This window comes from Cavia porcellus, unplaced genomic scaffold (assembly GCF_034190915.1).
Source record: "Cavia porcellus strain 051 isolate PalLab524CR breed Dunkin Hartley unplaced genomic scaffold, mCavPor4.1 scaffold_17, whole genome shotgun sequence".
In the NCBI taxonomy this organism is placed as follows: Eukaryota; Metazoa; Chordata; class Mammalia; order Rodentia; family Caviidae; genus Cavia; species Cavia porcellus.
The window spans coordinates 18,775,394-18,797,954 of record NW_026947500.1 but is presented as its reverse complement, the minus strand read 5'-3'; the positions used below and the strand labels follow the sequence as shown (position 1 = coordinate 18,797,954).

At 54.9% G+C, this 22,561-nt stretch overlaps 1 protein-coding gene across 11 annotated transcripts in view; it reads left to right on the top strand.

The window, feature by feature from the left end:
* Positions 1-22,561, top strand: part of Wnk2 (WNK lysine deficient protein kinase 2) — a 109,493-nt gene that overhangs the window by 14,090 nt on the left and 72,842 nt on the right. For all 11 annotated transcript variants that reach the window (XM_063227324.1, XM_063227331.1, XM_063227329.1 and 8 more), the window contains 2 exons: positions 18,257-18,429; positions 19,495-19,715. In XM_063227324.1, coding sequence (XP_063083394.1) covers positions 18,257-18,429; positions 19,495-19,715 — 394 coding nt within the window. The remainder of the gene's footprint in view (positions 1-18,256; positions 18,430-19,494; positions 19,716-22,561) is intronic.

The following is a 22,561-nucleotide window of genomic DNA, read 5'->3' as shown; positions in this document are numbered from 1 at the left end:
AGTGGGGTGCGCTCCAGGGCCTGGAGGCGGGAGCACACCTGCATGTGCAGCGGACCTGCCCTGGTCCTCGTCCTTGTAAAGGCAGATGGCAGGGCAGGAGCAGAGGGCGCCGATGGCTGCTCAAGATAGTGTGAGGAGCGGGAGACAGAACCCCTTCCATGTGCTGGCTGCTGGAGAGGGTGGGGCAGGGGTCTCTGGAGCCCCGGGGACCTGCCCTGTGCCCTCTGTCTCCCCAAGCAGGCTGGTCTCATGCTGTCACTCTGGAACCCAGGGAGTAATGGCCTGGGTGGGAAGCCTGGTTTGTAGCGGTTGCCACCACTGCTAGGCAGTGGGCCTGGGTGTTGTCCCTGCTGGCCATCGGTAGAGCCCAGTGGGTGGAGAGCATCCGGGCTTTAGCGCTTGGCAGGGGGAGATGATATGCAGGGCTGGAGCTAGAGAGGAGCTGAGAACGTGGGGCTCGCTCACCCGCCTGGAGTGTTCCAGCTGCCTTCCTTGCCAGTGGGTACTAGGGAGCCATCGAAAACTCCTGGGGGATAGTGTGTGAAAGTAGTTTAGTGATAGAGGTGTGACAGCTGGGAGAGGAAGAGGACAGAGGGCACCCAGTCCCTGTCCACACAGGCTGGGTGCTCACCTTCCTGACAGGGGAGGCAGATGGGGGTGGGCAGGAGAGAAGACCCGGGGCCGTATGGGTGCAGTCACGAGCACCATGGGACCTTAGGGAGCGGCTTCTGAGAGGCAGGAACTGGACAGCAGGGAGTGGAAGTGCTGGGCCAGCCTGGGGACCAGGTACGGTGCAGGGCTGACGCTGTGGGTGCCTGGAGAACTTAGGATTCCCCCATACCCCCAACCCCAGCCCTGTGCTACTGGGGATTGAATCCAAGACCTTTGCACTGAGTTGTACTCCCAAGCCCCATTTTAAGAGATGGTCTTATTGAGTTGGGCTTGAACTTGGAATCCTCTTGCCTCAGCTTCCCGGAGTGCGGGGATCTTGGGTGTGAGCCTCGGCAAGCAGCTTCCAGGGCTCTATTCTGAGCCATTCTCTGCCTGGCGTGCTGTCTAAGAGGCCTGGTGTGGGGTTCTGTGGACGTGCACTGTGGGTTCCTAGCTGAGCCTGCAGCTTCCAGTGTGGCATAGTGGATGAAGTGGATGGGGTGCGGTGCTCTGTGCCAGAGAAAGTCACCCTGAGCCCTCAGCGTCCTGGGCTCAGAGCAGCCCCAAGCAACGCCTGGGGGCACTGAGAGGGCAAGGATGGGCACAGGGGCCTTGGCCAGGCTGGCCTTGGCTGGGGCTCCTGGTGGAAGTGAACTTCAATGTGGTGTGCACGGGGTCACGGTGGGGACTGGACCATGTGTGTGCCTGGCTCCTGGGGAGACGCCAGGCCTGACAGTCAGAAGTCAGACAGGTACTGACCTCTGCAGGGACCCTGCGTCCTTCTAGCCACCTAGATGCAGGCTTTACTGCCGAGCAGCTTTCTATGCAGGACCATTTTCCCTAGGCCCGGGGGGCACAAGATGTGTGGCCCTTCAGGGACTTCCTTTCCCAGGATTGGGTCCCACATGTGTCCAGCCACTGCTTCTTCTTGTACTGGTGACTCAGGTCAGCCCGGTCAGCTCTGGGCAGAGAGGCCAACCTTGGATATAGGTGGACCCATTGTTTGGAGGCCTGTAGACCTTGATGGACTGGGCTTTGCCTCAGGCCCCTGTCCCCCAGGAAAGCCTCTGAGGACCACCCCTAAGAGTCTCCCCTACAGCCTTCTCTCACCCCCCTGCTGTGCCTCTCTGTCCCTCCCAGTGCCCTCACCTCACTTGCCCCTCTGTGTCCCCCCTTCCTCGCTGGTCAGCGTACTCTCTGTCCCTTTGTCCCTCTCGCCTGTTTCTGTCCCTCTGGCCTCCCTGCGCCCTGTCTGGAGCCTGGTCTCCATAGCAACCATTGCTGCTGTGGAGCTGGCGCCTGCAGAGCTTCTTCCCATGGGGAAGTATTTTTGGCACGGCCGAGGGATTTTATTTTATCTTTTGTGTTGACGAGTGGCACAGAGCTGGAGTGGCACTGGAGGAGCCTCGGGCTGGGGCCCCCAGGCCTGCAGGTCTTCCCGTGCCATTTGTGAGCACAGGGCCTATGAGGGTGACATGGGTTCTCTTTGGGTCCCTGATGTGTCAGAGGTCCCGGGCAGCCCTAGAAATGGGTGGATGCAGGAGGACAAGGACGGCCAGGCTGGGGCTGAGCTGGGAGTGACTGTGCCCCGGAGCCCATGTGGAGGTTCAGGCTACGGGTTTGCAGGGTTCTGCCTGTGACCCACTTCAGGTATGGGACACAGATGCTTTGGAGGGCAGTACCCACCATGGCTGCACCACTGCCCAGAGCCCTTCCTGCCTGCTCCCTGTGGGCTTGATCTGTGTGGGGTCAGTGCTCCCCCCACCAAGGGGCTGATTTCTAGTTTTTGTGGCTGCCCCTGTGAACTATTGTTATGGAGCTTGGGTTGATGGACCAAGAAGGAAGAGAGGTGCAATCAGTACCTGTGTCACCTATAGTGACACCCTATGATCACAGCTGTATTTCTGAAAAGTATGTGTGTGTGAACAAGAACCAGAAGGTCATCTACAAAAATAAAGTCGGTTGTATTCATTTGGATTCCCAGGGCCTGCCTGGCCTCCTCCTCTCCATTTCTTCTGGGCACACCCTGTGACAGTGGCTGGTGTGTCGGACACCCTGGCTGGCAAGAGGCTGGTATCTGGGGGATGGCAGGAGTGGGGTTATGCTCTGCCTCGACCCCTCCAGAAGACCTCAGCTCTTTTACCTGCTGAGTGAGGAGGGCTTGCAGTTGCCAGGGAGGCCGTGGAGCTGCCTGTAGTGGCCATCCCTTGCCAGGCCCTCCTGAGACCAGAGAAGCCACTCCAGCGAGGAGCACTCCAGCTACCCAATATGGGGGGTGAGAGGATCCCTGCGGGAAGCTGGCCAGGGCACTGACTTGTTACCAGGGAAATCTCAGAACAGCCTGGGAAGTTGAGGTGCCTGGCAGATCACACACCCTGCCTACCGCGGCTTGCCAGGCTCTCCTGTGGGCCTTTCTCTTGCTCTGACACCTCCGAGCTCACTGCTGCCCCCTCTTCCTGCAGTGGGGCTTTTCTAACCCCTCCTCTCTGCACCTGGGGCTCAGTGCCTGTTCAGTGTGATGGAGTGGCTCCTTAGGAGCCCGACAGGTGGCAGGAGCTGAGGGAGACCCGTGAGAAGTGGTGACTGTCTCCAGTGAATGCGGTGCAAACCCAAAGCCATTTATAGAACAGGTGCTGAGGGTCCCTAGTAACCTTGCCCTGGAAGTGGAAATTGCTTGTGTGAACACTCTGTGTGCCCGCAGCCCTCTCACAGCCTGAACCCGAGCTGGGCTCACTGTGGGGGACACTGCCAGCCGCTGCTGCTGTAGTTTCACGAGGTCCTGCAGGTTTCAGGGAATCAGGGAGGTAGCGAGGAGAAGGGCTTGGGTGTTTGGGGAGTACAGCCTCGGCCTGTGGCCCTGGCTTAGCTCTGCAGCATGAAGGTTTGCGTGGACAGCTCTGTGCCCTTCTGCCCACCGCCTTCCTTCTGGACCAGGGGCTGTGGGCTGCTCTGCTCTGTGACCTTTACTGGCCCTTCCCTGTGGGTCCGGTTTCTCCTGCTGTTGTAATTCATACAGTGCTGATTCCCAGAGAAGAGGCACCAGTAGCGGGACTTTTGGATAGGTTCCCTGCCTGAGGCCAGAGGCGACCTTCCTAGGTGAGTGTGGGCTTTGGAGGTGTCCCATGTCTTCCTCACAATGCCCAGCTGGAACGGGTGCTTTTAGCTGAACGTGGCATTTTAATGTTAGCATGATCTGATACCTTCTTGCTTTATGTTTTGAGAAATATTTTGAAAATAGTAGAGGAAGAGTTTTTTTTTTTTTTTTTTTTTGAGAAACCTACTCACCGTCTCTTTGCCTGGACCGCTGCAACCCCTCTCCTCTGTGTCCTACCATTGACCGCCGCTCCTCCCCTGTGTATTCTCCGTGTGTGCGAGTTTGCTCATGTGGTGAGCCACCATCCCTTTCCTAGTGTGCCGGTCACCTGGCTAGGGCTGGGGCTGTGTCCCAATGATCCGACCAAGGATGCCATGGCTCACCTGTGAAGATGTGGACAGCTTTCGGAAGCTTTTCCTACCCCAAGTAATTTCCCAAGCAGGAGGCCTTAAACCCACACTCGGGGTGGCTGGCTGTGGGCCAGCTGCATCCCAGCTGCATCCCAAGTAGGAGCAGGTCCACAGGCAGCCACAGGTGGGAGTTCAATGCCTCTGCTGTGTCACTGCCTGGTGGAGTTGGGCACTTTGGTCTCTGTGCCCACTGCCCATCCCGCTCATTACCAGGTGTGCAGATGGGACAGTTACGGGGCAGGTGCCTTCTTTCCCTGTTCTGGGTGTCCCCCGGAGCCAGGCAGGCTGTGTGGTCTGGGGGCAGAGACTTGCGAGCCAGCCCCCTCCCGAGGCCTTCGTCTGGAACTCCTCAGATCTTTCTGGCCTTTGCTCCCTCCACTTCCTGGGGCTGCACAGGGTGCAGGGTGTTGAAGACCACTCAAACTAGGGGGCTGTGCCCAAGGCTATGCTCTGGGAGGGGACAAATCCACATGGTGGGGGCCCTGGTGTCTGGCCATGCTTGCAGCCGGGCTGGGCCAGGTGGCTGTTGGCTGCTCTGCTCACCTCTGGTGGCTCCTCTGGGAAGGCACAGTAAGCCTCACTGCTGCCACCTCTTCCCACACAGGCGGCCCTCGCCACAGCAGGGAGGTCATGTATGGTGTTCTTCGTGGTGTGTGACGTGGGTTGTGACGTGACTTGGGATGTCCAGCGTACAGTATGTGGTTTGTGAAGTGTTTGGTGTGACTAGAAAAGTTGTGATGTGACATGTGTCAGGTGTGATCTGGGTGCTGTGTGACAAGATGCGATGTGTAAGACTGCCTGGCATGCCACACCCTGTGTGACGTGGGTGCTGTGAGGTGACAGTGCATGAAGCATGCATGGCAAATGTGTGACATGAGATGGGTGGCGATGCAGGATGCACAGAACCCGTGATGCACCTCTGGCTGGGAGCTGGGGGCCTCCTGCGTGTCCAGGTTCCTGTGTGTGGGGCCTTGCTGGCGGGTCCCAGGCCTGCGCAGTAGGGAGGGGCAGCCGAGGCTCCACAGACCAGGCTGGACTGCTCCTGGAGTTGCGTGGGCACCGTCGGGCTTCTGGGGGAGGCCTGGCCTCAGCCATGCGCCTCACTGCCCTGCTCACCCACTCTCCGCACTCTCACTTACTCACCCTCAGTCCTCCCTCCCCCTTCCCTCATTTCCCCCTCATTCTTCCCTCATCCTTCTCTCGCTCCCTCAACCTTCGCTCACCCCGCTTTCATGTTGTTGGTACTCAGGACCCCGCCTTGCCAGGCTGAGCTGCCTCCGCAGCCTCTTCCTCATTCACACCCTGCTTCTCACTGGTTCCGTCAGTCACTCCTCTGCTCACCCTGGGAGGCCTGCTTGAAAGCCACCCGGCTCTGGAGAGCAGGATGGTGGGATGGCAGCTGCTTTGTCACTCCGTTCCCTTTCACTTTGGTTCCATCTGTGAATGCTGGGATCATTTTGTCCCACCCCTGTGCAGCCACGCAGTGATAGGTTAATGAAGGTGTGTTGGCAGGTGTGCCCGCCCTATCGTGAAGCCCATTCTTGGATCTCTGGGCTCTGGAACACTTGGGTTTTGTACTTAGAAAGTTTGCTATCCATTGTTCCATGAATTTTTAGTGGCAGTGCTGGAGAGTCTGATGTGTGTCCGTGAGCTACTAATCTTTGATTTACCACATTCTGGGCACAGCAAGGACCTTAGGACTCTGTTTCCCCGGTCCTCCCTGCTATCTGTGGTCTCCTTAGGTAACTGAAGACAGCCCGGTTTTTGTAAGTCACGTGACTTTTTATTGTTTCTTAATAAAGTCAATATTAGTTGAGAACAATGTGCCTACCTTTCCCATGGCTTTCTGTTTTTTGCAGCGATTTTATCTAAGATAATTTTCTCTTTTATCTGGAGATTTACCCTTTGTATTCCCTTATACCTGTTTGCCAGTGACCATGTGTTTGTCTGGAAAGTTTTTATTCTGATTTGGAGAATATTTCTGCAGAATGTAAAGTTGTAGATTGGCAGGTTTTTTTTCCTCTTCAGCACTAATGATTTTATCCCGTTGTCCTCTGGGTTTCTGTTGAGGTCAGCTCTCAGTTGGCTTGCTGTTCCTTTGAAAGGAATGCTCTGCCTCCACTCCCACCCTGGCTGCTTTTAAGATTTTCTTTGTGTGTTAAATTTTTCGTTTTTACATGCAATGTGTAAAAACATTGTTTTTTTTTTTTTTACAAGGCATAGTTTTCTTTGTATTTATCGTCTCGCGGTTTATAGTGCTCTTTGATATATACACGTCTTGCTTCAGTTTTGGGAAAATCGAACATGTTTGTTTATTTGGTTACAGATAGGGTCTCACGGTGGAGTCCAGGCTGGCCTTGAACTCACGGTGATCCTTCTGCCTCAGCCTCCCGAGTGCTAGGGTTACAGGCATGCACCATCCTGTCCGGCTGGATGTTTATTTTTAAATGTTGGTTCTATTGTCTATGCCCTTTTCTTCCAGAACCCCATTTGTGCATAGGTTGGGCCCTTCCTTGGTCTTCTGTGCTAGTCTTTCATTACCTTTGCTGTCCATGTTTCAGTCCTTGTATTTCTGTCGCTTAACTTCCGTTTCGATAATCCCTTTTCACCTCTGTATGCTCTGTTGTTAAACCTATACAGTGGCACCTTGCTTTCTGAACTTTAATTTGCTTTACAATTTCGGGGAAGGTGACTCTGTGTGTGGGTAGTGTTAGGTCTGAGAAGGGGAGGGAAAGGGGGAGAGGAAGGAGTGGAAGGGAAAGAGGGCCGTGAAAGGAGTGGGCGGCGGTGGCTGCAAAGATAAGAAGTATAAAATGTAAGTAACCTTTATTTCGGGAATGTGGGGAGAGACCCCCGGCCCCCGGGGCGCAGCATCTCCACCCAGGGGCCGGTGATCTCTCTCTGGAACACACACTCTTCTTCTTCTTCTCGAACACGTGGAGTGAGGCCCATAAGTAGCCTCTGTCTGGGGTGGACCCCAGGGGGCATTAGGGATGCACAGGTATTTCATTGGCACACGTTTGGCGCCAGGGACAGGTTCTTAGGGATGGGGGTATAGGGTTACAGGTAAATCTATAGGGGCGGTGGAGGCAGGAGCCCCCTAACTTGGCTGAGGCTTTTCCTGGTTAAAGTGTCCGGTCTGGGCCAGCAAGCCGGGGGGTCTCTCCCTGCATTCCCGAAATAAAGGTTACTTATATTTTATACTTCTTATCTTTGCAGCCACCGCCGCCCACTCCTTTCACGACCCTCTTTCCCTTCCACTCCTTCCTCTTCCCCTCTTCCTCCCCTTCTCAGACCTAACAGGTAGATGGTGTGGTCATGTTTGTCACCCCATACTAAGCTTGCCAGCAGAAGCAATACTTTGCTGACTGCTTTTGTTTGCAAACTGAACTGTTTGCCTGCAGAAGCGATTGTGAATTGAGGTATTACCATGTATTGAGTTGATTTTAGGTTTTAGTTCTAAATTTCCATTTGATTCTCGGTTCATGGATTGCAGTTGTGGTGAAAGGCTTCAGCTCTATATTCTTGACCACACTTGTCCCAGAAATTAAAGTCTGTCTGATAATTACGGTACTTGGATCATCTAGGGATGTATTGTTATGATTTGACTTTTTTACTTCGTGAATTTTTTTCTTTTGTCATTTGGTCTTGTCTCTTTGTCTGCCTGGTCACTTTTTATTGGTGTGTTTAAAAATTATGGAGAACTTCGAGGCTCAGGATGATTTTTCTCTCTCTCTGGAGATTTATTTTTGGTTTTAGGAGGTAATTAGTGTAACAGCAGATCATTCTCATCCAGTCTGGAGTTGGGCTGAGTTGAAGCTGTGCTCCAGCCTTTATGAGGGCTGCTCTGTCCCTTCTTGGAGAGTATGTTCCCTCTGTCCCTTCAGTATTCAGCTTTGCTGGAGCAGCTGATCTAAAGGTGGCCTGCATATTCATCCAGGCCTTCCTTCCTTGCCACGCTCTGGGCTCAGATTTGTGTTTCCCTAGCCCTATTGGGTTGTTGAAGTTCTGCCCAGCTTCTCAGCTTCTCTCTGCCACTGGAAAGCAAGGCTGTAAGAGCCCTGTCCTGTGCAGGGGTGACAAGAGCTGCAAGTAGGATTTCCAGCTCCTCGGCCACCTCAAAAGTATAATCGAAGCAGGTGGGGTTAGTTTTAATTATTTACACCCGGAACATTCCAAACATAAACAGGGTAACACTACTCACGAGATAGGGAATTTCTTTTACAGGACAGCTGTGCTGAAGTCTGGTGGGCACTCTGGGACTGCCTCTGTGTGGACAACCTTGTTTTGAGTACCCATCAGCCTCATGTGTCTGACCCATGATCAGAAAGTATGGTGAACTTGAATTTAAAAGACTTTATTACAGTAAAAGGCACAGTGCCTTCGATCCCCTCTCAGACTCTGCCCCACCCTCAGAGGAGACACTCCTCCTCCTGGCTGTTGCTGACCCGGGGCTGGAAGCCCCCTTTTTTGAGTGCCTTTCAAATTGTGTTCTTGGGACTGCCAGAATGTCCCGAATCTACTAAGTATATTTACCTCTCTTGGTTGTTTTGACTCTAGGAAGAGTCATTGGTTGCAGAGTGCCGGGTCCAGTGAGTAAGGTAGACAGGACACAGTGGAATGTTCTCATGTGCCTGCCTTTGTGTCTGATGGCACGTAATAGTAGCATTCACCATGTTTTTCATACAGTCCACGGTAGGGGACTCTGTGCCTTTGGACCTTGGATGCGGGCCTCCTAAATCCAAGCCTAAGGGGACGGATGACCCCACAACCAGCCTTTATGGCTGTCTAAGAAGAATTCCACAGGCCTCGCCCTGGAGCTGTCTTGCTCTCTTTCGGGAGATGTCCTTGGGGCTTGGACTGTGTTAATCCTGCTGGCTTGTGGCCACAGTGCTGTCCAGATCTATTTTTAGGTGTCCCTTTAGGGTCATGGTGTGGGGTGGAGCTGCCCCTTTCTAGAAACTAGATACATGCTAAGGCTGTGTGTGGGGTGTGGCCACCTGGCCTCTGCCCACAGGGCTCTAAACCTCAAGGGTCCTCTCAGGGCAGGGCAGGGCAGGCCCTTGGGAAGGATTTCCACTGTGGATGCCCAACTGGGGGTTTACCTTCCTAGTTCTTGTGCCTGTGAGGTCATCTCCCTGTTTTCTTTCTTTTTTTGTTTTTTTTTGGGGGGGGCGTTGTTTTGTTTTGTTTTGTTTGTACTGGGGATTGAACTCACGACCTCACACTTGCCAAACACATGCTTGTGCCACTGAGCTAAACCCCCAGCCCCATCTCCCTGTTTTCATGGTCTGCTGGTCCAGTCACGGCCTGAGGCTGGGCACAGCCTCCTTCCCATGAGGAGTGTGTCTAGGTTCCCCGCAGGATATAGTGAGGATCTCCTTCGCCTTGGCCTTTCCTGCTCAGTGTCTGCCTGCTGCAGGTTGCTTGTCTGTGGCAGAGAGCAGGCCAGACCACCCCAGCCTCAGTGACTCTTGTCTCAAGCCAGCCATTCCCTGCCCCAGGTGCCCCTCCTCAGGGTTTCCTCATTGACCCACTCCAGAGAGTGAAGCCAGCGTCGGGCAGCTATGTCGTGGCTGACAGGACTGAGTGGTCAGGCTGCTCCGTGGTGTCCAGTGTGGCCTCAGAGAGTAGGCCAGCTTTCTGTAGCTGTACCAAGCCTCTCCTTGGGACTGGGGTCGTGCTGGCACCTGTGGCCCTTAGCCCATTGGGCGGGGGTGGAAGGCACACGAGGCAGGCCCTGTTGTACCCTTTTGCCTGTGGCAGGTGCCCTGGAATGTGAGATCCCAACAAGGAAGGTTTCTTTCTCTCATTCTTTCCCTGAAAATGCAAGTGGCCTGTGTTTACTGGCATGCCTGGTCCCCATTGGTCAGTGCACTGCAGATGGGGCTGGGCACTGTCCTGAACAGCCTGTCTCAGCCTTGGGGCCTGGGACTCATGGCCCTTGTGGTCCTCCAGTTCAGCACTGTAGTTGGATCAGCAGACATCTGTTAGATTTCCGAACTGCAAGGAATTGACTGCTTCTGGGTGTGGCTGTGCATTGTGGGGTGCTGACCCCTTTTGCTTCCCCTGCTGAGAATTCTACTTTTAGGACTAGGTTTGTACCACTCCCAGCCTATCTGTGGCTTGTAGTCTGTGGTCTCCATTAAGGAGGTTTGTGCCCCAGAAGAGGAGCGCAGCGTGGGCAGGAACTCAGCCCATCTGGGAGGCCTCAGGTGGAAGGGACCTCACACACCACCCTACAGAGTGAAAGAGGTTGTGTGTGGAGCCTGTCCTTCCCTGTCCTGTTGTCCCTGCCTCCCTCCCCTCCCCCTTTACTCCTCCCCTCTTCTCTCCCGTCCCCCTGCCAATTCTAGGTTGACCCTGCAAACTTTAAAGCCTCTGTCTGGAAATAAAACGCCCACAAGCCCTGTACCCAGCTCCACCTGCTGTCACTGTCTGCCTGCCAGCTTCTTCCCCGGCTCCTCTGTTGTCTGAGCTGACCACATGAGCAGAGTGCCCTATCTGCATCTCTGTCCGCCCCCCTAATGTGGAGAGCCCAGGCCCCATCCAGTGCCCCCTTCCTTGGTTTGTCAATCGTCTCCTACCCCCTGCAGACATCTCCTCCCATATAGGAGGCCCTGCCCCGTGGCCTGGGCAGCAGGTTGTTCAAGGCATTTTCCTTGGGTGTGAACCAGCTTGATCTGTCCAGGCCAGCTGGGACTTGAGGGCCTCCTGGTCTCCCACCCTGAGGGGCTCTGCTGTCTGTGCTCCTGATGGGTGGGGCCACATACAAGGCCGTTCCGAGACCAATCTCCGGGCTCCGACCGCCTCTCCCACCTCACTGCCTGGCTGAAGTGACTGTGTGCAGTGCCCACAGGGCCATGGAGCAGTGCCATTCCTGACAGAGCACGGGCCCAGATTTCAGAGGTGTGGGCAGGGACTATGGCCTGGGTGGCTTCCTCCACCTCCTGCTGCCTGGGTAAAAAGTCCTCCTCGGAATCCAGGAACAAGCCCAAGGATGGGTGCTGGTGCCCAGCCCTGGGTCTCCCTGGAGATGAGATCCAGCCACCTACGGCTGAGACAGTTGAGGAAAACCATGCGGCTCAGTGAGCTTGGTCCTCGCTTGGTTGTGGTCATCGTGCAGTGCTCGTTTGTAATGGTTCCTTGGGCCCTGGGAATCAGAGCTGGCCCTCAGCACTTCAGGTCATGGAGTCTGGAAGAGCTCAGTTCCTGGTGGGCTTCAGGGACTTCTAGCAGAGCTGCAGCAGCCTGGGCCTCCGGGACAGAGATTGAGGGTCGAGCCTGCAGTTCAGGCTGACTTTGCTCATAGAAAGGACATGGTGGTGGAGGGCTCAGACCCAATGGCATTTGGATCAAATGGGAAGCAGGTCAAAGAACTTTTTTTTTTTTGGTCTTTTTGAGACAGGATTTTGCTGTGTAGTGCAGGCTGACTTTGAAAACTCACACTGTGAGTTAGAAGTCACCCAGGCTGACTTCTAACTTGCAGCTATCCTCCTGCCTCAGCCTCCTGAGTGCTGGGATTACAGGCGTGTGCCCCCACACCAGGCACTCAAAGAACAATTTAAAAGAGTGCATATGGCCAAAAAGCTGGAAATGGAGACAAGCTTTGATCAAGCCACCTCTGATGTCTGCACACCCTACCTACCTGAGCTGTCAAATCATTTAAAATAATTAAACCAGGATGAATTAGTGCTTTTGCAGCTTACATTCAGAATTAATTTAACTGACTTTCTCCATTGCATACCTGCTTCCCCTGGGCATTTGAGAGAGCAAAGCCTCAAGGAACCTGACTCTGTCCTTCTTCCAGCTTCCCCTCCTTTCTAAAAGAAAATAGTATTATTTACAAGGCAGGGAGGGGCCAGACACTCAAGTTGAAGTTCCTTCTTCAGAGAGTTACAAACTTCTCGGGCTGTTGACAAGAAGACTGAAGACTAGAGGTGCGGGCTCTGCTCTGTGGCCTTTCAGCCTGGGGCCCACAGGTGCACCATGCATCTGGTGCTGGTCACCTGTGTCCCTTTTCTGTGACCGATGCTGGATGTGTGTCACCCTGTGTTGACTCCTCAGGGCCATATCCAGTGTGGGCCCCTTTTGTATGGGGGAGGCAGAGATTTTGCTGTGTAGTTCAGGCTGGCCTTGAACTCACAGTGATCCTCCTGCCTCAGCTTCCAGCGTGCTAATAGTACAGGCATGACCCACCCCACCCAGCTTAGCACTTTCATTTTGATAGCAATGGTGTCTTTTAAAATTTTTTTATTATTATTATTTCAGTAGGGTTTTTGCTATGTAGTTCCGACTGGACTCTAACTCACTGAGTAGCCCAGGCTGACCTTGAGCCCCAGGTGATCCTGGTCAGGGGAGCCTTTTCTCAAAGCGGGTGAGAAGTGCACACTGGCTGTGTCATGAGGCTCATGAGGCATAGCTTCAGAGGAGGCTGCCGGGGGATCAGGGTTTATGTCGTGCTGAGTGTTGGTGGAAGCATGTGCAGGAACTCCTGAGCTCCTCTTCGCTGGCCTTGTGGGTGTGGGATGTGGCTGGTCAGCCCGGGAGCTGGAGCCCCCACACTGCAGCACCTGCCTGCTGCCCAGGGCGTCCCCAGCCCTGCTGAGCCCTTGCCTGCTGCTGGGCTCGCAGCCCATGTGGGGTGGGGTTGCGACTCTCCCTGGGCTTTTCCCTGGGCCAGGTGGCCTGGCTGGCGCTGCCCACCTGTTCCTTGGCCTTCATTTTCAGCCCTGCATATTTTGTGTGTCCATTTGTTTTCTGTCTGTTGGTTGCCTGCTTTCCCCTGAGGTTTCCCGCACAGCCAGGAGCCCTGGAGGCACAGAGGACTCATGCTCTCCTGGCACCCCATTGCCACATGCACACTCCGTGTCCTCTCACTCCAGGGCCACCAACTGGGCCTGACCTGGTGCCAGTCCTGGGGCCTGTGAGTGGCAGAAGTGCTGTCCACCAGGCAGGTGGAGTGTACAAGTGCCTGCCCCACTGGAGCAGTGGGGACCCCGGCAGCAGGTGAGGGGGACAAGGGGCATGGGCTGCGGTTGTCGCTCTCTGTGTGTGTAAGCAGTTAATGACATAAGGGTGAGGTCTTTAAGAGGCCTGAGCTCACCGGGACTGGGGTCCCCACTGTCCTTCCTGGCTGCCTCCTGTTTGAGTCTGCACCTGGGCCCTGTCCTGCTCCAGGTTTCTGTGCCACTCACCTGTGTGACAACTGTAGAAAAAGAGGTTTTTCTTTTGTTTTGATTTGTGACCTCGAGGAGTTGCAGAGAGTGAGAGACTCCTCTTTCCTGGAGAGAGAGACTCCATGTCCCCGAGCAGTTCTGCTCCTCGGAGAGCTGGGCTTTGCAGAAAGAAGGACGCTGCAGGCCTCCGAGAGCAAGAAGCGTGAGTCTCACTGGCCCAACAGCTTTGACCACCACTGACTCAGACTGTTTTGGGAGAGCCAAGGCCCGAGGCATCTCAGGAGGGGCCCCTGCAGACACCCCAGTGTGTTTCAGGCAGGAGCCCTGATCATTTTGGTCAACACCAGCAGCACCTCTAGGTGTGTGTCCCTAGGTGGCCCTGGAGCCCTGGACAGACCCATCAGCACTTGGCTGTCTGACTGGACCCCTGAGTGGCCACCTGCCCAGCTAGAAGCTGCTGTCCTGCCTGGCCTGAGCATAACCCCGGGGCCCGGTTCCTGGAGCACAGAGGAGTCACTTTGTCCCAGAACACCTTTCTTTTATCATGTGATGGATTTTCTGCATCTAGGGTGGAGTTGAGCTATGTGGAACAGGTAGGGTGATGCCCTTGCTCTGGACCTGGGCTGTCTGAGAAGATGAATGGATGTGTACAGCATACAGATGCCTGGGTTGGTTGGCACTGTCCTCAGAGGGTCAGGGATCCAATGGGGCCGCCCAGTGGTGAGTCAGCATGGGGGTGAATTGGACAGGCCCAGGAAGGAGGAAGAACTGCAACCTGAGATGGATGCACTGGTCTGCAGATGATCAAACACCATGCTATGTTGATAAAAACAGCCCAGTAGCCATGCATTGGGGCATACGCCTGTAAGCCTAGCACTTAGGGAGCTGAGGCAGGAAGATTGCAAGTTTGAGTCCATCCTAGGAACTTAGGGAGACTCTGTCTCAAAAAACAAAACAACCAGGCTTGATAGCACATACCTATAATCCCAGGATTTGAGAGGCTGAGACAGGAGGATCACCATGAGTTCAAGGCTACCTGGGTTCCATAGTGAGCACAAGGCCAGTGTGTGTCACAAAGTGAGACCTTGTCTCAAAAACCAAACCAAAAACTGCCCCGTGGTGTATAATATACAGGGAGGTTTCCTCTCCCCTTCTCAGTCCACCCCTAGAGGAACCATGGCTAACAACTTCTGACTTTCATGTTTCTAGTGAATCCAGCTGGTATTTGCCATCAAAAATGATGATTGCCTGGCTGAGGCTGTAGCCGTGGTGGGGCACTTGAGTAGACATGAGGATTGTAGGGGCTGGAGTGTAGTTTAGTGGTAGATGGTTGACCAGTTGCCTAGCATGTGCTAAGGCCTTAGGGTTTAATCCTAAAATAAAAAGGATCGTGGCAGGGTTGGTTATTGTTCTCTGCCTCCCATGTCTGTTGGTTATGCTGTTTATGACACGAGTAGTTGCTGTGAAGCCCCAGGAAATCCTCCACACTTGCTGTGGGTTGATGCTGCATACTGGTGTAAGAGATGCACGCTGTGAGCTCCCCCTGGAGCCTGAGATTGGTCCAAGCTGTAGGTGAAAGATTGTTGCCCCGACATCTTTCTAGTCCAGCCGACGGGGCCTCCCAGCTGCCTTCATCCCCGAGATCCGAGGGTCAGCTCGGCCGCCTCACTTTCTGTCACATTGTGCTGCATCTTGTGACAAAACTCCCAGGAGCTTGATTCGCCCAGGGTGTGCGGGAATTAAACTCGGGGTTCTTACATGTAGGGAGGGGGGGTCTGGGTGGCCTGGCAGGGTGTGTGCTTGGCTGGGTGTAGGGTTCCCGGTTAGCCCCCTAGGGATGCTGCTCCTGCCACCCTCACCCAGGGTCATGGAAGAGCCTTGGGGCCGGCCCCGGCTGCTCCTTTGCAGACAGGACTCCATTCTTCAGCTTCAGAAGTCCCAGTGCCCTGAGAAGAGACCTGAGGTGGGTCATTTTTCATATGCCGCCACCTAGCTCTTGTATCCTAAATTGTTCTGCTTTCAGGTCAGGAACAAAGCTGTTCCACTGCCTATTTACCCTTCAGGATGTCCGGTGTTAGGAGTCTCATTACACAGTTGATTGGTTTCCAGGTGGTTCTTTCATGCCTCTTGATATTTCTCTCAATTTCTTCTGCTTCTCCTTCTCATTTGGTCCTCGGTTTTTTTTTTTTTTTCCCAAAATTGAAGTGTAATTTAAGTACAGTAAAACACATCTGAAATGTGCCAGTTGAAGGGTTTGACAGCTGCCTTCAGGGGCAGCTGTGTGGTTTGTTGAGCTGTGGACGCTCCTTCATGGAGCCCAGCACGGAGCCTTCGTTGTCCTGATGGAGTCCCCTGTGGCCCTGTCTTTGCTGGAGTTTCTCATCCAAATGGGATCATACCACACAGTTTGGCTTCTTTTGCTTGATGCTTTTGGGGTTCACCCATGGTATTGGGGGGATCCAGCATGTCCCTAGTGTTGCCAAATCGGCTTCCTCTGTGACAGGTGTACTGTGACCTGGCTTCTGTGTGCCTGGCTGCCTATATTTTCCTTACTTCCAGACAGGACTGCAGTGGAGGGAGATGCTAGGAGTGTCCTGTGGGCACCTGGCCGCCACCAACTGAGGTTTTCTGTCACCTGGGTGAATCTCAGGAGGGGGCGGCTGAATGCAGGGCTGCTGATCCCGCCTCGATTTCTCCCAGGAGCAGCAGTGATTGATCAGTCTGTGAGATGTAAATCCGGCGTGCGTGAGAGAGACAGACAGACAGACAGAGAGAGAGAGAATGTACTTTGGTGTGATCCTAATCACTATTTTTCCAGTTCAAGTGCTATTGACCATTTTTGTATCTTTTTTGATAAAGTATTCTCTTTTTTTGAGTTATAGAAGCTCTCTCCGTATTTGGGGTCTGGCTGTTGATATATGTATACATGTGTCATATACACCCATATATATATATGAAGAGAGAGAGAGACAGAGTAGGTTGGGTGGGGAGAGGGAGAGATGAGGGATTCTTCTCGAAGTTGATAGCATGGCTTTTATTTTCTTAGGTAAGTAATCATTTTAATGACTGCAACATATTTCCATTTTATTATTTTAATTAATATTTAATTAATATTTTTCATATTCAGTATTTCATTGGATTAAGAAGTATTTTTGTGTTTTCTTTGTTTTTGGTACCAGGGATTGAACCCAGCATCCTTGCACTGAACTACTCACATCCCGCAACTCTTTTCTTATTTTTTATTTTTAAGATGAGATTGTTCTGTGTTGCTAAGTTTCCCAGGCTGGACTGGAATGTGTGTTTCTCCTGCCTCAGCCTCTCAGAATGCTGGGGTTACACGTGGGATAACAGGCCAGGCTGGAATACTTTATTTTTAAAACACTGAGCTTTTTAGGAAGACTAACCCAGCTTTAAATTGCAAGAACTGGTTTTTTTTTGGGGGGGGGTCTTTTTGAGTCAAGGTCCCACTATGTGGTTCAGGCTGGCCTTGAGCTCACTTTGTAGGCTGGTCTTGAACTCACAGAGATCCTCCTGCCTCAGCCTCCTGGGTGTTGGGATTGTAGGCTGTGCCACCACGCCCAGCTGATTTGCAAAAACTCTTTCTTGATTTTCCTTTTTAATAGAAGCCTGCTTGTCTGTTTGTATGTCTGCTTCTTGGTCTTACGGGAACACTGATTAAGATGCTTTTGAAGTTGCCCTCAGCCCTGAGTGACTTGTCCTTCTGGGTGTGCACATGCTGATGGTTTCTCCTGGCAGCATGGCTCTATTCGATGCTGCTGCCTCGTCCCACTGGCTGCCTGGTGTGAGAGGGCTGGGAGTGGAGGGAATAGACTGGGGGCTGGGAAAGAGCAGCTTCATGGCCCAGCTGCCAGTGGGGGCACAGTTCCTCAGCAGGGGACCCTCGTCTTGACCCCGCGTTCCACTTCTGCTCTCTGGGTTGGATTCTAGCTTCCTGTTCCCGGGCGACTTCCAGAAGGATCCTGAGGATGGTGGCCTGTGTTCTTGTTCAGCTCTCCTCTCCCACTACCTTTCCCCATCTACCTGCTTTCAGACTCTGGAGCCGCTCGGGTTTCTCTTTGGTGCTAGATGTGTTTATGGCTTCCTTTCGGACGCATGCGTCTCTCAGGTTCCTGCACTCCTGGGCAGGTGGAGGCAGCCTTGTTCCTTGGCTTCTCAGGCTAGGGCTGGATGGTGCCCACGGGTAGAGGGTTCCATGTGCTCCTGGACCTGAGAGAGGGCAGGGCTGTGCACACGGTACCCAGGTCCTGTGGGATGAAGGTGGAAAGGGACCCTCTCGGGGCTGGGGCCTTGGAGTTTCTGTAGAGTGCCCAGGGTGAGATTGCACTGAAGGATTTTGGGAGAGGAAGAGATGGGGCGGGCGGTCTGAGGTAGGGGTGAGGCAGGGACTAGAGGGTGGGCCGATGGGCACTGAGGCTGGGGATGGGGGTGGCAGATGTGATGCATAGGGATCATGTGGCCATGGGCAGAGCTCCTGGGAGGGGATGCCCTAGGCACACCTGACAAGGGTCCCCCTCTGTTCGTTGGTTCCTGTTAAAGTCAGTGGGTTCGCTCCCCTGAAAGGTGCACTGTGTCCTGCTGGCCCCACAGGGCGCTTTCCCTCCCGGTGGTCTCCGGCACTCATCAGGTCTCGGCTTTGAGAGCTTCATTGGAGCCGTGTGTATGTTAGAAGCAGAACGATGTTTCCATGTTTCTTTCTTTTAACAAATGCAGAGTAAATGGTTGCGGAGGGAACGGGGCCTCCAAGGTGTTTTTAAGGATGAGGTGGTCGAGCCGGCTCTGGCTTCCCGAAACTGCTCTTCTTACCGCGCCTGGCCTGCTCCTTGCTGCTCCGTGGGTGGGCAGGGAGGGCGGATTCTGCCACATGTTCCTGACACTGCTCAGTCATGTCCATGTTGCGCTAGGACCGGAAGCTCACCAAGCTGGAGCGGCAGCGCTTCAAAGAGGAAGCAGAGATGCTGAAAGGCCTGCAGCACCCCAACATTGTGCGCTTCTATGACTTCTGGGAGTCCAGTGCCAAGGGCAAGCGATGCATTGTGCTGGTGACTGAGCTGATGACCTCAGGGACGCTGAAGACGTATGTGCTGCCCACCTGTGGGCTGGGGCCTCTTGGTCATGACTGCAGTGCTAGTGTGTGTGTGTGTGTGTGCGCGCGCGCGCGCGCACGTGTGCGCGCACAGGGTGAGGGAGTGGCAGACTGAGGTCCTGGACTTTTTGGGAGCATTCAGCTGGTGCTAGCATCCAGCATCCGGCCCCTCGGAAGTGTCCCCTTGGTGACGAGCCTTCATTCCTCAGGCAGTGGGAAGCCCCTTCCCCCAGTGAGAAGGCACAAATCAAAGAAACTGAGCAGTGCCTTCTAACTTCTGGCTCCTGCTTGTTTCCTGTGATAAGCAGGACCTGTGCCCAGGATGTGACTGGGAGAGCATCCTCGCCACCCCTGGGGTTTGCTCTGTCTACAGTCTCGTTTCTGGCCAACGTGCTGTTTCTGCCTTGGAGCCTGCCTTGCTTGTAGTTTTGCTCAGGAGCAGGCTAGGGCAGGAGCCTGGTGAGGGGCCAGAGCCAGCTGGCAGCTTGCGGCCTCTGCCTGAGTCCTCTGTCCATACTGTAGGGATGAGAGGCTTCCCTTCTGGTCGCCACAGCCTGACTTCATCTGAATGGTTCTCCCCACCCCAGGCCTTGAGTGGGACCTTGCTGTCCCCCTGCCACCAGGTATTTCCACTGGCAGATGAAGACGTAGCAAGGAAAAATCCATTTCCAGCCTGACCCACTGGCTTTCTTTAGGGACAGCTCCTGGGGGTGCTACAGGAAGGGCCTGACGTACCTGACCTCCGGCCCAGGCATTCCCATAGGCCCTGGGCTCCCTTGTTCCTGAGCCTCACCCTGTGCCCCGCTACCTGGGCCTCGTCCTGCTGGGGCTGCCTCTCAGTTGATCCTTGCACCCTGTCAGGGTGAGATCAGCCCTGGGCCTGGCGTGAACTGTAGTATCGAGGCCCCAGTGCAAGGAGTAAGGAGAGGGTCCCCATCCTGGCCTGGCTGGGGCAGAGCTGCCCAGCGTTCTCCTCAGCTCTGCTCCCTGTGGTAGAGAGCAGGGCCTCCTCAGGGGCTGCGGTCCAGCCTCATGCTGAGCCGTGCCCCCTCCCAGGTACCTGAAGCGATTCAAGGTGATGAAGCCCAAGGTGCTGCGCAGCTGGTGCCGGCAGATCCTGAAGGGCCTGCTCTTCCTGCACACGCGCACGCCGCCCATCATCCACCGTGACCTCAAGTGCGACAACATCTTCATCACTGGGCCCACCGGCTCCGTGAAGATCGGCGACCTGGGCCTGGCCACTCTCAAGAGAGCGTCATTCGCCAAGAGCGTGATAGGTGAGTCCGAGTCTCCTCACATGAGCTGGGGACATGGTGGCATTCAAAGGTCGTGCTTTTGCTCAGCCACCTCTGACCGGTGTGGGGAGCCCAGGAGATGGAGCACGGGGCGTGGGGCCTCAGGCTGGGCACCCAGCCTTTATGTTTCCCAGGCTCTGGTTGCTCCACAAGGAGACCTGCCCCTTGGGGGAAGGGCCTCATCTGCCCTGCCCAGCCTCAGGGCCAGATCTGCCAGATCTGCATTCGTTCCCTGGCTCTGTTTGGTGCCAGCTCTGAGCATCCAGTGGGTGTGATGGGCTGGCTGCCAGCTTTCTGTGGTGTCCTCAGGCACTGTGGTCACTTGGGAGAGGGGAGGAGGCCCTGGCCGCCAGGGAACTGGAAGCTTGTGGTGAGTGATACTGGGGCTGCACTCAGTGGACAGAAATGGGAGGCTCAGGCTGTGGGGCCCATGGAAATAACAGCTTGGGGTGTTTGGGGGCAGGCAGAGCTGGAAGAAGGGTCTTGAGTGATGTCTGAGTACTAGGGGAGCAGGTACTGGCAGCCTCTGCTGGCCATCGACTTTGGCCTGGCCTGTCACGCTCAAGTGCCTGGGGCTCTGGGGTATCCCCAAGTTACTCTGCCCTTGGCTCACCAGGAGCCCAGGAAGCCTGAGTTTTCAAGGCTGGGACCACAATTTTCCTCAGCTGCCTCTGCTCATGGGAAATGTGGCTTGTCACCAGGGCAAGGTCAGCAGTGGGTGAGGGGCTGTGGGTGGTCAGGGCACCCTAGTCCCATTTCCCAGGCCAGCGCAGGCCTCTGAATAGTAGCCTCTGTCCCAGGTCTGTTAGTGGTCAGCTCTGCCCGTGTGGCTGGCAGGCTTGGCCTGCCCGGAGTCCTCAGTCCAAGAGGACAGCCTCAGCCATGCACTTACCCATGTGTTCGTGCACATGTGTGTATCAGTGTGTCCATGTCTGTGTGTCTGTCCTAGTTCCCCAGAACAGGAATGTGTGGACATTCCTGCTGTGGCTGTCAGGGCTTCCCCTTGCAGGCCTTGGGTCTGCCCTTCAGATGTGACCTGTGGGAGGGTGGGGGTCTGTAGCCTCTGGCTGCCCCTGTTCAGCACTGGGGCTGTTGCTGTCATGGCTCAGTGCGAGATGGGGACACAGGTGTCACAGGCGGGGTTAACTGCTTGGGCGCTCACACCTCCGAGGTGCAGGGTTTGCTGGTTTGCATGCGCTGAGCTTGAGGGCTTGGGTGGATGTCATCCTGCCGGCTGCTGGGCCTGGGACTGCTGCTGCGGTGCCTGGCTCACCCAGGAAGACTTCGTGGAGGTGGTGATAAAAAAAAGTGGGCTCAGTGCAGAGGGACCTGGGAGGAGGCCAAGGTGAGCTGAGGGTGGCTACTCTAGGAAGAACTGCAGGCTGGCCCCAGGTGGATGGCACTGTTGGCGCCTTAGAGATGAATGCTTAGGGGCGCTGGACCATGTGGGGTCTCCCACCTGTTCCCTTTGCTGGGAGGAAGGAGGTAGGGTTTGCCCGTCAGCTGAGAGAGTGGGCACAGGCTGACTGTGTTGGCTTGGTTTTGTCCTAATGTAAATGAGGACAGGCAGGGCTAGGAAATGGGGTTTTGATTTCATACAGGAAGTTACTGTCTTCCATACGCACCCAGAAATGGTTTCCGTGGGCTGCAGGGTGGTTTTAACTTCAGGCTGCCAGGACTTGGACATGGCTGGGCCCTGCTGTGTTGGAAAGCAGGAGAAAGGTGTCACCGTCCTTACAGCTCTCACGGCCTTCTGCAGGAGGACAGGGGAGGGCACTGCTCGGGCAGGCGAGGTCCCCGGTACCTGATGTCACAGCTGTGGCTGGGCCCAGGTAGGGGAGACAAGGCCTGAAACTCTGCAGGACTCAAGGTGCAGCAGGTGTGGGAGGGGGCTTTGGGTGGGGTCCAGGGCAGGCGGCTTTATAGCAGATGGCTGAACTCAAAGCTGGGTGGAGGGCAGGGCTGTTTACTTTCCACACATGTACACACACATGTTTGCATTTCAGATTTAAGTGGCTGTAGTGTGAGGCAAGAGAAACACAACTGAGGGTACCAGTGTCCAAGCATCTGTGTAGATCAGGCATTCTTGGGGTCTCTGTGCCTCCTCTGACCTGTGCCTCCTCATCCCCCAGAGCAGGGAATCTGGGGTCTCAGGGTATTGCTTACAGAGCAAGGTCCTGAATTCCTGCAGGTCCCAAAGAAGCCAGGCTCAGGGACACTGCTGCCTCCACCTGGCCCCTGGCTGCCCTGTGGACAGCCAGGTAGGTTGGGGTCCTGCAGGGGCAGGGAGCAGCTGGCTCAGCTCTCGGACTCCTGCTAGCAGCTCTGGGACCAGGCTTCTAGCATGTTTGTTTGTCCCTGTGGTAGATGTGGCTAGCCAAGGGCCCAGAACACACCCCTTGTGATTTTGTCTCCACCTCTGGAAGGAAAGGGCTTCGCTGTGGTTTTTCTCTGCCATCACAGGGCAGATTGTCAGACATGGCCACTTGGCAGATGGCACTGTGAGGCGTGGTTAAGTGGGTGGCATTGTAGGCAGTGGAGGTGGCTCTGGAGAGTAAGCCCTTGCCTTCCTGCTGCATGTGGCTTCCCAGCAAGCCCTGTGTCTCTCTGTACTCCATCCCCCACCAGGAGGGCCTGCCTCAGTGGCCAAGATGGGTGGTCAGGCCCAAGCAGCAGGTGGCGAGCCCAGAGGGTGTCTGCTGGAGGACCCCAGGGTGTGACAGGGTAGGCAGGGCTGAGAATAGGTGTTTGCATTGTCACAAGCCTGGACTCTGAGTGGCTGTAGCTTTTGTGGCCTCTTTCTTCTGGCCCCACCCTGGGCAGCATGG